Source organism: Brassica oleracea, chromosome C3, assembly GCF_000695525.1.
Source record: "Brassica oleracea var. oleracea cultivar TO1000 chromosome C3, BOL, whole genome shotgun sequence".
NCBI lineage: Eukaryota > Viridiplantae > Streptophyta > Magnoliopsida > Brassicales > Brassicaceae > Brassica > Brassica oleracea.
The window spans coordinates 53044854-53058709 of record NC_027750.1 but is presented as its reverse complement, the minus strand read 5'-3'; the positions used below and the strand labels follow the sequence as shown (position 1 = coordinate 53058709).

General features: G+C 36.7%; 4 protein-coding genes across 5 annotated transcripts in view; 2 read left to right on the top strand and 2 right to left on the bottom strand.

Moving 5' to 3' along the window:
* LOC106336235 (15-cis-phytoene desaturase, chloroplastic/chromoplastic-like) overlaps positions 1 to 2030 on the bottom strand; it is a 9396-nt gene extending 7366 nt beyond the window's left edge. The window contains exons 1-5 of one of the 2 annotated variants that reach the window (XM_013775006.1): positions 1899 to 2030; positions 1552 to 1743; positions 1337 to 1469; positions 1153 to 1241; positions 814 to 871 (exon numbers count right to left, since the gene is read on the bottom strand). In XM_013775006.1, coding sequence (XP_013630460.1) covers positions 814 to 871; positions 1153 to 1241; positions 1337 to 1469; positions 1552 to 1716 — 445 coding nt within the window. In that variant the 5' untranslated portion in view covers positions 1717 to 1743; positions 1899 to 2030. Of the gene's footprint in view, positions 1 to 813; positions 872 to 1152; positions 1242 to 1336; positions 1470 to 1551; positions 1744 to 1860 lie in introns of both variants that reach the window. The other variant, XM_013775005.1, reaches the window with a different exon arrangement.
* A 1152-nt stretch (positions 2031 to 3182) lies between these two features.
* LOC106331721 (E3 ubiquitin-protein ligase RHF1A) lies at positions 3183 to 5341 on the top strand. Its single transcript, XM_013770125.1, has 8 exons — positions 3183 to 3572; positions 3680 to 3726; positions 3800 to 3862; positions 3949 to 4060; positions 4159 to 4373; positions 4537 to 4617; positions 4696 to 4968; positions 5071 to 5341. Exons 1-7 carry the CDS (start codon positions 3411 to 3413, stop codon positions 4958 to 4960), a joined length of 945 nt encoding a protein of 314 aa, XP_013625579.1. The 5' UTR covers positions 3183 to 3410; the 3' UTR covers positions 4961 to 4968; positions 5071 to 5341.
* Positions 5342 to 5624: 283 nt separating this feature from the next.
* LOC106333834 (putative zinc finger A20 and AN1 domain-containing stress-associated protein 8) lies at positions 5625 to 6458 on the top strand. The gene has a single exon (XM_013772231.1). The coding sequence runs from the start codon at positions 6001 to 6003 to the stop codon at positions 6391 to 6393; it is 393 nt and encodes a 130-aa protein (XP_013627685.1). The 5' UTR covers positions 5625 to 6000; the 3' UTR covers positions 6394 to 6458.
* A 1025-nt stretch (positions 6459 to 7483) lies between these two features.
* LOC106336478 (DUF21 domain-containing protein At4g14230) lies at positions 7484 to 9677 on the bottom strand. The gene is made up of 8 exons (XM_013775313.1): positions 9395 to 9677; positions 9226 to 9302; positions 9075 to 9158; positions 8662 to 8999; positions 8505 to 8592; positions 8351 to 8424; positions 7823 to 8267; positions 7484 to 7720 (listed from the first exon to the last, which is right to left on the bottom strand). Exons 1-8 carry the CDS (start codon positions 9636 to 9638, stop codon positions 7655 to 7657), a joined length of 1416 nt encoding a protein of 471 aa, XP_013630767.1. The 5' UTR covers positions 9639 to 9677; the 3' UTR covers positions 7484 to 7654.
* Positions 9678 to 13856: the final 4179 nt, after the last annotated feature.

The following is a 13856-nucleotide window of genomic DNA, read 5'->3' as shown; positions in this document are numbered from 1 at the left end:
GTAGACTGGAAGTGTCGATAAATCGTCTACGGGCGTGTGTTACCGAGCACTTTTTCGGTGTGTGTATGAACCGAGCACCTTTTCGGTAGTGTTTTGGCCTGTTAGTGGGCGGCGAGTGTGCACCTCGCTAGGACCATTGTTTGTTGCTTGAGTACTTTAGGTACTGTGTTTGACATGCATTAGAATTAAATTATATTTATTCGGAGTGCTATGTCCGGGTCCATGGACTTCGGGGTGGCATCCCATACCTCACTGAGCGATTCCCCTGTCGCTCACCCCTCACTCTTCCCCCTTTCAGGTGAGACAAACAAGTATGTGATATTTGGACGGACTTGGTGCTACTGGACTTTTCTTTCGAATTTTATTTGGGCATGGGTGAGAGTTGTCGGGTTTATGGGCTTTTATATTACGGGATATTGTTGGTGGCCCGTCGTCCTTAGTGTCAGGGAGACGGGTGTCACATTATTGTATGATGACGCGTCGGGGGTGACACGCTGTCCTCCATATAGGAGGTGACGGGTGTCACAGGGATCTTCTTGCTGAACTCAATGAGCACATTTGAAAAGGTGTGCAAGATTATAGAGGTTCAAGAATCCTTGAGACTATCATATTAAAATCTAACTGCATTTGCAAACAGTAAATGCATGCTACTAAAAAGATATCTTCCCTCAGCTATAGAAGATAAGAGCCGAGCCTAGGGCACATAATCGTAAATCATATGTACAATTCAAATCCAAGTTATGAAAGTGAGAAAATACATACATACTTATATTGGAGGAGCAACGGAGAGAAATTATGACATTTTGAACTTACAAAATATATGTAAACCGGTTTCATACCAATCTCCATCTTCATCCTTCCATGCAGCTATCTGGAGAGGAACACATACTTCACATAGTTAACAGCTGATCTTTAATAATTATATAATCTCACCCGAGAGCCAGAAAACACAACAACAATGTAACACGTTATATAATCATAAAAAGGACAAATACATGTACGCAAATTTTGTACCTAAGAGCTGTGACACTCTATAAATTAGTTATATATTGTAGTATAGTCTCATAAACTCAAATTGGTGCACGGCCTTTGGAAACTAACCAGTCTTAATAGTAATGATGAATTGCAAACAACCATGAGTTAAGTTTTTACCTTTCCACCAAGAACATCTCTTGCTTCAAGCAACAGAGGTTTATGTCCTGCATCAGCCAGGTACTTTGCTGTTGACAATCCAGCCAATCCTGCAATTTATTCGAGAGGCAAAGGAGCTTCACCACATCAGAATCCGAAGGGAGCAGGAAGAGGAAGCTAATAAGTTTTGACACATTCATCATACCAGCACCAGCGATCACAACTTTTAAAGGCTTTGCAGGACGAGGAGCACTACGGAAAGATGCAGACAAACTTGCAGCTTCCAAGAAGTTGACAGTGTTCTCTAGCTCTGGCCTTGGTATATCCACACAAACTACCTAACACACATTTCAAAATCGGCTCATTTTGATCACCAATAACACTTTGATCAGATTTTTTTTGAATGAAACAGACAGAGACCTGCAAAGGACCAGCACCCCTCCTCCTCCTTGTTCTTGTCTTAAAAGAAGTTGAAATTTTGAAGCTGCGGTGTCCCATTAAATCACAACCTCCAGATGAAACTGCCTTCAAAAACCCATTTTGATAAGGCAAATTCGCCGCGGAAACATTCCCAAACACAACCATTGTTTTCACCAAACTGCTTCAAGGAATCTGCAAACCACATAAAAGAAGAGACTTTACAGATTTAAAAAAAAAAAAAAAGGCGATAGCAGCAGTAAAGACATAAGCTTTGTGTCGGAAACACATAATGGAGAACAAGAAGCGAACTTGATTTTAAAAGGGTTACAGTCTCCAAGTTATCTCACTCTACGCGTGCAATTCTGAAAGAAAAAGCAGGAGAAGAGAGGAAGCTAGACAATCCCAAAATGGAGGCCTCCAGTACCCCATATGGTGTTGGTTGGTATTGGTATTCAGAGACCACGTTCTTTGGTTTCGAAAGATACAGATTACCACCAGGTCCACCACATAAATTAATTAAAATATATTCTCATATAGATTTTTAAAAATTTATTACAAATACATTATTTTGTGATTAATTATTTTCATAATTTTTCGTTAACTAAAATTTAATATACATAACTAATTTTATTTAAATGCTGACAAGAAAAACTAATTTTATTTAAATATACAATTATTAAAATGAAAATATATTATAAATATAGATAATATCTTTTAAGCATTTAAAAAAAAAAAGACTATTTTGAGAGAGTTTATATCATTAGTGTTGGTCGGAAATCTGTCTCTGTTACCCGATTTTTTTTCTTTTTCGTTGCAACCTAACTCAAACTTATGATAGAAAAATTATTTTAAATTGTCAATTCTCAAAAATATGATATTTTTTCGATCCTCTTACTCAAACTCTATCAACATAATGTCATATTTTTCTAATTAGTTGCACTTTATTTTCATAAATATATAGTTGTATAGTTATATGTAAATTAACAATTGATCATATTTATTTTATTGATATGACATTGATATTTAAAATGATGATTTTAATACAATTTTTTTTTTGTTTTAAGTTAAAAGTTGTTTTGATTTATTTCATAAAATTAAATAAAATATAATTTTGTATTTTATTGATTCAGATTGGTTCGATGGATATGAAATCTGAAATGGAGCCAAATTAAATCTAATTTTGATTTGGTCCGTGTTTAAATTTAAAAACCGACAAAAATCAAAACTAAGAGTTAAACTTGAAAATCCAAAAAAAAAAATAGATATTCCATTAGTTTTTGAATAGTTTTTTATTTATAAATTATATATCTAGATTTATAGTTTAGTTTTATTCAGGTGTCCATTCGGTTTTCGTTGTAGTTTGATTTTTTGGATTTAGAAAAATAGGAACCATTTGAATTTTTGTAAGTTTTAATTTGGTTTCTGTTTTTTTTTTTTTTCCTTTTAGTTTGGTTCCAATTTGGTTTTTATGTTTTAGATAACATGCCAATGCCTAGCTTGAAGTGTAAAGTTTTGCTAAAATTTCTGTATTTTAACTTTATAGAATTGGGACCATACCTGTGATGGAGAAGTAGGTAAAGAATCAAATAAAATAATGGAGTAAAGGCAAAGAGCAAGCAAAGGCCCAACCAATAAGCGTAACAAAAAAAATAAAAAGAGAGAGAGAAAGAAACCGTCGGAATCGAACTTTGCTCCACGGCCTTGCAATTTCCTTTTTTTTTTGACTTTTTCCTCATTATTCTTTGCTTTGACTTATCAGTCTTCTTTTTATGTGATCGATCACCTCCTCTTGATCTCAATCTCAATCTCAATCCACAGCTTCTCCATCTTCTTCATCCACCAACTCGCAGCAGCAAACAATGTCTAGTTTCACATATGCTTCTGCTTTCAACTTATCCGAAAAGTCTCCTCCTTTCAGTCCCGCCATTGCTTCTTCTTCTTCTTCCTCTGCCTTCGATGATGATACCGACGACGCTTGCAGCATCTGTCTCGAGCCTTTCACTCTCCAGGATCCTGCCACTGTAAGATTCTCTCTTTCCCATAAATCTGGGATGATCTGTACTAGATAGATCCTTTGATTTTATTATTGAAAGGGATGGTTTTTGAAAATGCTAATGGGGTTTGTCAGGTTACAAGTTGCAAGCATGAATATCACCTTCAGTGCATCATTGAATGGTATTATGTTGTTTTAGAATTTAATCTTGTTCGTCTATTGGTGACTTGATTCGTGATTGGGGTTTTGACACAGGTCTCAGAGAAGCAAGGAGTGTCCTATTTGCTGGCAGTTCTTTGTCCTCAAAGATCCTGTCAGGTATACTCATGATCCTTTCTTGTTACAAATTGGTTTTTGATGCACTATCTTAATACTAGTACTGGTGTTCCTCTTTTTTCTTGTAGCCAAGAGCTTTTGGCTGCTGTGGACAAGGAAAGGCTGATGAAAACCACCAACATGAGATCTCCATCCTCTCCAAGAAGTTCCATTCCTCATGAGGATTTTCACTCAGAGGAGGTTCGTTTAGTATATTATTCATTATTCATTGTGCATTGGTAAGTTGCAAGAGTTTTGATTCTACTACTTGACTGGATAAAGATATGTTTTCTTCCCAGGAGGAGAGCAGCTTTGATGAACAATTCCTTAGGCATCTCACTGAAGCTGCCCATAGACGTTGTTTGCTTCGTACTAGGGACACTCCAATACCCTCCAATGATCCCTCTCCTTCTGATATGCCCAATCTTGGTCACAACATCTCTGCTGTTATTTCCCATGTTCAACATCAGAATGCAAACCCCCCGTCTCCTGCTGATACCAGCAATGGATCCAGGTATATTGACACTACACAATATCATCTAAACATTGAACCTTGTTCACTTAGTTACTGGCTGGTTGTGGTGAATTTGCATGGCGATGTCTGTTCTTGGAGAATGCTTAACTGACCTAAACCCTTATTTAACACATCTTCATCTTCTCTTGTATCTGTAAATCAGAATCTCCCGTGGACCTTCTCTATCTGAAGCATCGTCTCTTCCAGAAGCCATTAAATCCAAACTAGCTGCTGCTTCCGCAAGGTATGCCCACAAAACTCACTTCATCATTTTCCTTCATTCACAAGTCAAACTGATGGTATGGAGACATGCCTCCTCCAGGTACAAAGAATCTATCTCTAAGAGTAAACAAGGTCTCAAAGAGAAGCTACTTGCTCGCAACAACTCAGTGAAAGAACTGAGCAAAGGAGTACAACGTGAGATGAACGCTGGAATAGCTGGGGTTACACGTATGATGGAACGCTTTGATATTGCTTCAAAACGCTTTGGAGGGTCTACTACTTCCGGATTCAACTTCTCATTCAAAGGGAAGCGTGAAGAAGCAGAAGCCACTTCCAACAATGGGAACAAAAACCGAATCCCATAAGCTGGCAGGTTTCACACTTTGCATCTCCCCTGTTTCTTGTCTTTCAAGTTTGTTTTTTGCTATTGATGGATTTTGCTAATGAGAAAGAATCATCATTGAATTCATCTCAGGGACGAGGATAAGTTAATCAGATAAACGTATAATGCAAGCGATGTATATTCTCATGGAATCAAGGTCTTCGCATCCTGCATTGTTCTGAGCTCTCATGGTCTCTTCTCTCCCTCTCTCTCTCTCGTCTCTGTTTTTGCACTAAAATAAGTAAAATCCCTTCTGAGTAATCTTTTTATTACTCGATTTTCAACTCCTAGTTGGGAGTCAAAACTTTGTATTAGTTAATAATTACAAAAAAAAAGGGGTTTTGTTATATGCTTTCACTCAGGATTCGATTAGTCATATTATTGCATATAAATCCCATAAAAATAGAAATAAAAGTGACAGCTTTATATTTATGCATAAAATTTTATAATTATTTTCAAACACTGGAGTTTGTAGAAATAAAACCTGAAAAAAAAAACTAATTTTGTTTAGGTCATAAAACACCTGAAATCTAGCAGGAGAATGACTGTTTCTTTTAAACTACAGTTTCCAAATTTAAAATATATGATATATTTTATAATTCAAGATAACAATGACAGCTGTATAAAATTTTATAAATTTTCCTAATTATCTTCAAAATCGAAGTTTGTAAGATAAAATCTAAAACAAAAACTATTTTTTTAGGACATAGAACACCATAAACTTGCCAGGAGAATGACTATGTTTTTAACAGCTCTATATATATAAACTTAAGACATACAAACTCGCAGACACAAAACTAGAGTTATTTAAAAGCTATATATAAACACAAGACATACAAACTCCGCATACATAAAATTAGATTGTGGGAGAGATCCAAAACAAAGAAGAAAGCGAAGACAGAGAGACACCAAAAGATTTGCTAACATCAGATTCAACATATAAGATTAGATTGTGACAGCCAGAGCAAACAAGAAGATACATATAGAGAGAGAATTGCAAACATAAGATTCGGTGAAGAAAGCATGACAGGAGAGCCTTCTCTATGCATCAACGGATGTGGCTTCTTCAGCACGCCACAGACCAAGAACCTTTGCTCCAAGTGCTACAACAGTTTTTTAAAGGATGAGTCTGCCAGATACATGGACACTATACGAGACCACACGAAAACAGCAACAGTGGTGGAGAAGTTTGAAGAGGTAGTCGTTGTGGTAAAGAATAAAAAGAGGAGTAGATGCAATGCGTGCAATAAAAAGGTGGGGCTGCTAGGATTTGAATGCAGGTGCGGCCATGTGTTCTGTGGATCTCACCGTCACCCGGAAGAACATTCTTGTCTATCGGATTATAAATCTGCCGCCATTACCGAGTTAACTATCCAAAACCCTGTCATCAAGCCTGATAAACTGTATAGAATCTAGTCAACCTTTGATTAATGTTTTTTTTTCTTTTTATCTATAGCTTTTGTTTTGTTTTGTTTTGATTAACAGAGTTTTTATGAATATTGCCTAACATAACATAACATGTTTATAAGTTACCTTAACACTTGCTCTATCCTTAAAATTTAAAATAATGTTTGTAATGTATCTTGTCTTCGTACAGTTCAATTAGATTAGTACATATAACCTTCATGGTGTGCTCAATAATGAATTCTTCATGTGAAGAATGGTATTGGCTTTATATGGTTCACATACTATACCATGGCACCACTCGCAAGTTTGTCGTGAAAGCAAAACGTTGGGAAGAATAGTAACAGCAATACCATAAAACGGTTTGATTGTATAACCAGAGATTTATATACGGATCTTCCCCGAGTAAACATTTGTTATAAAGTGTGGTGCAGCAGTGGTTGCACTTATAGAATATTTCTTTTACTTCTAAAGGCAATCTCTCCTCGCTAAGTTCACACCAATCTTGTTTACTTGTCGTCTCATTCCCATACCCAAGTGTGAGGCAATGTTTGTCAGGTACGAACTAGATAATCAGCTCAGCCAAGAAAAGAGAAGATATGTTAAGGACCCTTTAGCCGGGAATAGAGAGTTTCATTAGTCAACGTTTTGTTAACAATTGTATAAATGTCTGTTAGAGCGTCTGTCCTTTCCATTATCTAAAAAATAAGATATCATAGTTTATAACTCTAGTGATAAGTCTGCTCGTGTTTGAGCTGTAATTCTTCTTTAAGTGGATTGCTAGATAGATCTCTGGTCTTATTGAGTAATTCTTCACACCAGAATCAGTTAACAATCTTGTGTGCCTTTTTCTTCTTCAGCATCTTTCTTTACTTTTGTTTTTTATTTAAATCGTTGATCAAATATGAGGTTTCTGATAGTTTGTTCATGGTGGATTCAACCCGGAGTAAACACTACTGCTTTAGAAGGCTACAAATCAAACGTGCTACTTTATACACATTACCAAAACTTCATGTAAGCATTGGCCTTATTAATGGAACGAAAAGGGAGACGAGAAAGAATGAAAAAGAACATACAAATGAACTAGATTTGGGGGGTTAAAAACAAGTTCGAATTGTTTTGTAGACTTATTATTATAACTACACGTATGTGCAGAATAATTGATCTAAGTTTGAGAACCTTGTTTTATTACACTCACATCTCAATCAAAAAAAAAATTAAAAAAAAAACAGAACACCAGAAATCATCATCCCTGAAGAGAACCGGTCGTAGTTCAAATCGGTTTATCCTGTCCTGTCTTTGGAGTAGTAGACGATGCCTTTGGCGTTTTTGGTCCTCCCTGCAAAAACACACAAACCGGTTCAGTATCTCAACTCCACAAAGATCTTTTTCACTTAAAAACCATTTTCTTTTGCGAGAGAGAGAGATAGTGTTTACTTACAGTTCCCTTTTGGCCAAGTAACCTCCGGCTTGAAGGAGCTCTCGCTAATGATGAAATAGCCACTGCCGCTACAGTCGCCACCCGTATCCTTTTATGCACGTCAACAAATTCATCAGTTTCGTCCACAATCTCTTCCTGCAAAAGCTCTTCAAACACATCTTCCAAAGTGATGACACCAATTACTTCTCCATCCTCTATCTCCTCTGAAGTATGCGAGAACCCACTGTTACTAATCTTGTCAATATCAACAACGACATTGTCCTGGTTTCCTTCTCGCTTCAGTAACAGAGGTGTAGTCAACTTGGAGTCATTAGTGTTTTCTTCTTCAAGCAAAGTTGAAAGAGAACCTTTGCGTTTCACATTGACCTTCACAACTGCAGCCATGTGACTGCTCCCTTTTTGAAACTCGTTCAGTATATCATACAATGGCATATCGGCTGGAACCCTGGTTAAACCATTTAAACACACGCACAATCAGAATCTAGTTTGTATAGAGAGGATATCTACAGGGAAAGAAAATGGCAAGACCTTGGAATGTGGCGTATACCAACTGTGCTGACAAGAGTATCTGATTCAGGGCGAACAGTGAGGAGACTCTTCACCTAACAAACAGAAGAACATCTTCATAAGTGTTTGCAAAAGAAGATGATAAACCGAATAAAGGATCTCAAACAACACCTACCAAAAGAAGACCGACAACATTTTTAGGATTCTCCGAGTAGACAGGAATCCGGCTATGTCCTCGTGTTTGAATCTTGTACATAGCTTCCCTAATCACAAGCAAAAAGTAGTGTAAGATACAAAGGTCAAATATGAGGTAGAGAGTTACCGAAACTCACCAGTCCAACTTTGAATTAATATCCAAGGAAAAGATTGATTCAATAGGAGTCATGGCTTCTCGAGCAGTCTTGGCAGTCAAATCAAGCGCACCACTAATGATTGTGGTCTCATCATGGGTAAGCTCACCTCCCTTGCCAGCAGCTTCCCCATGAATGGAAACAAGAGCCTTTAACTGAGCCCGTCTAAACAAAGGGTCTCCATGTCCCAACACCCAGTCCAACATCTTCGCAACGGGGAAAGATATCGGGTAGGAGAGAATCATTAAGATGCGGACAAGCCAGACCAAGTTAGCTCCCACTGCTAGTCCATACCTGGAGCATATAGCTTGAGGAATAACCTGAAAACACACACACACAATCATTGTAAAGCCTCTTGATAAACCTTAAAAAAAAAAAAAAAAAAACTTGGTTACCTCTCCAACAAAGAGAACGAAAGTAACGGAGAGGATGATAGCAACATACTCGTTGAAGATCTTGTCTAAGTATATAGGAAGGCCCTGCAAGTATAAATCTTTTCACATCAGAACTAAGCACAAAGGTTAATGTGCAATCTTTAATGAATACCTCCATAGCAAGAGCATTGAACAAGAGAAGTGTCACTAGAAGCTGATGCTGTTTCTGAACAACCGGAAAGATCGCAGCTGGAAAAAAAAAGATTCAAAACAAAACAGTTAAAAGAATCAGAATCAGAATCAGATAAAGAGAAAGATTCAAGAGCGATTCAACCATCAACCTGATTGTTTCTTCTCCTTTGGGGAGCCACTGCGTTGGAGGATTTCGAGGTCGACGAGACTGAGAGACATGAGGCCCAGAGTGAGACCGGACATGATTCCGGCGAAGAGGACGAGGAAACAAGAGACGCCGGCGTAGATACTCCACCACAAGGATCCGAAGGGGATCGTCTCGCTTTCTAATCCGTTTGATTTTCCGACGGCGGTCAGCATCCTCGCCGCCATCATAGCGTTGAACGGATGCATCTTTGAAGATATTTTTTCTTCTGTCTCGGTCCCCCCCCCAACGATTGTTATTTATTTACAATTTCCAGATATGTAATATACTACAGTTTTTTTAAAAAAAATCAAGATATTAACGTCAGCTTTATGAGTTGTAACTATCTTCAAAAATAATAATATTTCTAAAATAATAATATTGGGGTGATTGTTGCAATAGCATACAATTTATAATTTTGTGTTGTTAATTTCAAAAACAACTTTATAATTAATATTTTGATTGATAATAATAAAATTTGAGAACAAATTACAAGGTTTATGTAGGGCTTAGAAAATGTTTATTTTCCAGAGAAATTTCTTATAATAACTATTTTTTAAGTTTTTGTCACAAAAATAGCTTTCACTGAAAAAAATGACCAACGTAAGTTTTATTAAAAAGTTAGGTGGAGTTTTGGATTAACTAATCTATACTTACGATTTAGAGTTAAATGGTGGAGTTTTGGGATATGATTTCAAATTTTTTAAAAAAAATATTAGAAAATTCATAATAAAAAAGAGATATTTTGATCATTTTTTTTTAAAAGACAAAAACTTAAAAATGATTATTCGAGATAATTGTCCTTACTTCTAAGCTTAAAGGTTTAGATTTACTCAAGTTTATTGATTCTAAGAGCTTGGCTACTTATTTTTTTATAAATTAACATATTATATATAAAAAATATGCCTGATAAATTTATCTACAGTTTCTAATATATTGTTTTAGTAAGAATGTAAATTTAACACACTGGTTAGGACATAAACGATTTATTTTATTTATTTAGCTGCCAGAAAACGATTTGTTTTATTAAAACGAGCTAGTTAATTCCCAGTGGGTTATTACTAAATAAAATGATTTCAACAAAAAAAGCCACATTACTTATGGTGCATGATGTGCGCCTGTGCGGATCGTAGACAAGTCAGCTTGTTTTACGTGTCTCTTTAGTTTTATATTGGTTTAACTTCATCCTTAATGGTTGGTTTATAAATATTAAACTTAGAGACGCGAAATTTGACAAGACTTGGGTATTATTCAACACGTGACACACACACACACAAAAAAAAAAAAAAAGAGATATGGGTTTCTAATGTCTGGTCTACAAACTGTCAAAAGCCATCAACATGTTTTTCCTTTTAAAAAAAAGTCATCAACATAATTAGCGATGAATGTTAAAAAAGTTAAGAACATCTTTATTCATAGTCTTTCGTAAAGGTTTTCAATAGTTATTGCAATAAAAAATTAATAAAATATACTGTGAGTATCTAAAAATTCATCCGGTTGTTACAATATTTTGGTTAGCAACATTGTTTTTTTTTTTCCACCAATGTTTTTAATATTGATGATAAAAGGGCCAAACCCATTTACAAAGCTGAAGCCCAAAGAAAAACTACAGATCCGCAAGCGTAAGAGAAAATCCACTTGGGCCCAAAACCCATGAAACGAAAACCCTAATTGAAGGGGTGCCGCCAACCGCGTGTCAAGGGGAAACCTGTGTCGCATGACCGTCGCAACTTGACCACCACGCCCAAAGCCCTTGCCTCTACGCCGCGCAGGACGCTCAAAGACCACCACTTCATCATCACCGCTTCTTCCAACGGAGAGCATCAATCGATCTAGATCGAGATCTCATCCTTAACACAAACGAAGCCACCACACTCAGAACCATCTTCAGTCCGCCGGAGAGCATCATCAAACGAATCGAGATCTCATCCGACCATTAACACATACGGAAAAAAGAAATAAAACCCTAGAAACACTGCCTCCTTTTCACGGGACATCCCGAGCTGACTACAACGACTCACGCAGAGCCAAAACTACCAAACGCCTTCACAGACAAAGGCCACAGATGCCGACGACGCAGAGCTAAGAGAGCCTCCGCCCCCCGGGAACAAGAGCCGGCGACAGCGGAGTTATATAAGCCTCCACCACCCGGAAACCAAGCTAAAAGGAAAAAAAAACGCTTTCTACCTCTCCAAGACAGGCACATCAAGTCGAGCAAAGGATCCAAAAACGGATAGGGGAACTCAAAACCGGACCGATGGTGGCTGTGGAAGCCCCTCCATCGGCCGGAAACCAGATCTCACTTTCTCGACTCCCCTACAATTATATTAACAAAAAAATAGAATGCCCCCTGCGATGGTGGCTGTGGTTAGCAACATTGTTTCAATGCCTTTTTTTTTGAACTAATTTTTTGTTTCAATGCTTTTGGTATAGCAAAATAGCGGTCACAAAAGTTTGTGACCATATTTACACTTGTGAAAACATTATCTTCAGCCAGAGAGAGAGGACCAGCTTTCTTTGTTTGTTACCGAGAAGAAGATATTGAGTGACTTAAAGATCTTTATAGAATAACAATATCACTAAGATTAATGTAACAAACGAAAAATTGTATATAAAAATATTATTTATGTCAATATTAAGCTTAATATTAATAATTTACATAATTCGACTGATATTAAGATCTATAAGTTTTATAAACCATTTATAAGAGATAATACATTATTTTCTCGATTTATAAAAATAATTATTAAAATATTTTACAAGTGTTATAAAATATATATATACATAATTGTTATAAATCAAGTGATGAATGTCTAACCGGTCCGGTCCATAACTGGTCCAAACCCTAGAAGAAAGAGACATAGCCGAAACCCTAGAAAGAGGAGAGAGAGGCGGCTGCATACCTTAGAGGAGAGAGAGAGGCGGCCACAAGCTTTAAAGAAAAGGAAACCCTATTTCATTTTCCTTGTATATGTAATCTTTCCATTTATGTATTTAGTAGTTATCATAAATTTAGTTGGATTAGGATTTGTACTCTTTACTTTTATCTCTATCTTGTAAACCTTATATAAGGGATGTCAATATAAGGGATGTCTTATTCATTAATGAAATATATAGAAACATTCATCTCTAAATCTAAGTGTTTCACAACACGTTATCAGCACGATTGTTCTCTGCAATCTAAGCTAAAATCGCCAATCCCTTAAACCTAACCTAGCCGACAACTTTAACCTAATCCCGACGAACCCTAATTCGTCCTAGCTCGCGTTCCAGCTCGTCAGCAACCGATCAGCTCCATCCCTAAGGTGTTCCTGATCCTAGACAACCTCAGCTTCCGTTCGCATCACAGCCATCTCGTGTTCCCGATCAACCAGCTCGCAATCCCGATCAGCTCCTTGTAAACCCGATAGGAAGCAGACGCGTCCCGTCCCGTCCAGCTCGCATCCGACGACAGCCAGCTCGCGTCCGTCCGTGTGCAGCTCGAGGTTCATCTGTTCTCTTTGGTGGTCCGGTTTCAACCCTACAAACAAAGGTATACCGATTAATCTAAGAACATAATGATCAAACCCTAAAACCCTAATCCATTATTATGGAAATCCAATGTTCTTGATAAACCCTAAAAATTGGTATAACCTAAAACTGATCATCTTATAATCACTAGATTGAAATCGATTCCATTAGAACATGTTGATTGATTGTTCTGATCTGAATTATGAAAACCCTAAATCTTGGAATCGAAAACCCTAAAACCCTAAAGCTTGAAATCAATTTTAAATTGTTCTTGCTTGATTGAATGATTGATGATCTGAGTTTTAAGATTAATAGATTGATTGAATCTCGAAACTAAAATCTTAAGGCCTTGAAACCCTTAACCTCATGTTGATAAAATCGGCCACTTAAATGTTTAAAACCCTAAATCTCGTTTTAAATTCCTAAAGACCTTGAAACCTTGATCTCATATTGCTAAAATCGAATTCTAGTATTGCTTAAATCAAAACTCTAATTTTCATAATAAGAAACCGATTGATTAGGGTTGTTTGCATAAACATATAAAACTGAATATGAATTGCATTCGTCTTGTTTTAAAATATCGACCAGCATGACATATAGATCGTATAAACTTGAATAGCTTGCATCATAGAATTGTATGGCGGTGCGGCCTAATATAGAATCTATGATTGATCGCACCATGGTCGTTTTGGATTGTTTGAAAACATGATTGTATAAGACTTGCTTCTGGCCGAGATTATTGATTGTCTTGCGGTCACATGATCACATTGTGAAACCCTAAATTTCGAATGATAATGTGATTCAGATGTTGAAAATCTCAAACCTAGACTATGCTGCCCTTAATCTCTCCGGAGACAACTATTTGCAATGGGCACTTGACACAAAGATTAACTTGAGGTCAAAGGAACTCGGTGATG

Bases quoted from the DNA above. Each gene is read 5' to 3' on its own strand.
- LOC106331721 (XM_013770125.1), top strand. From the start codon at position 3,411: ATGTCTAGTTTCACATATGCTTCTGCTTTCAACTTATCCGAAAAGTCT. The intron at 3,863-3,948 runs GTATACTCATGA...TTTTTCTTGTAG, and splicing joins GTCCTCAAAGATCCTGTCAG to CCAAGAGCTTTTGGCTGCTG. The intron at 4,061-4,158 runs GTTCGTTTAGTA...TTTTCTTCCCAG, and splicing joins AGGATTTTCACTCAGAGGAG to GAGGAGAGCAGCTTTGATGA.
- LOC106333834 (XM_013772231.1), top strand. From the start codon at position 6,001: ATGACAGGAGAGCCTTCTCTATGCATCAACGGATGTGGCTTCTTCAGC.
- LOC106336478 (XM_013775313.1), bottom strand. From the start codon at position 9,638: ATGCATCCGTTCAACGCTATGATGGCGGCGAGGATGCTGACCGCCGTC. The intron at 9,303-9,394 runs GTTGATGGTTGA...TTTTTTTTCCAG, and splicing joins AAAGGAGAAGAAACAATCAG to CTGCGATCTTTCCGGTTGTT. The intron at 8,425-8,504 runs GTAGGTGTTGTT...TCTGTTTGTTAG, and splicing joins ATGTTGTCGGTCTTCTTTTG to GTGAAGAGTCTCCTCACTGT.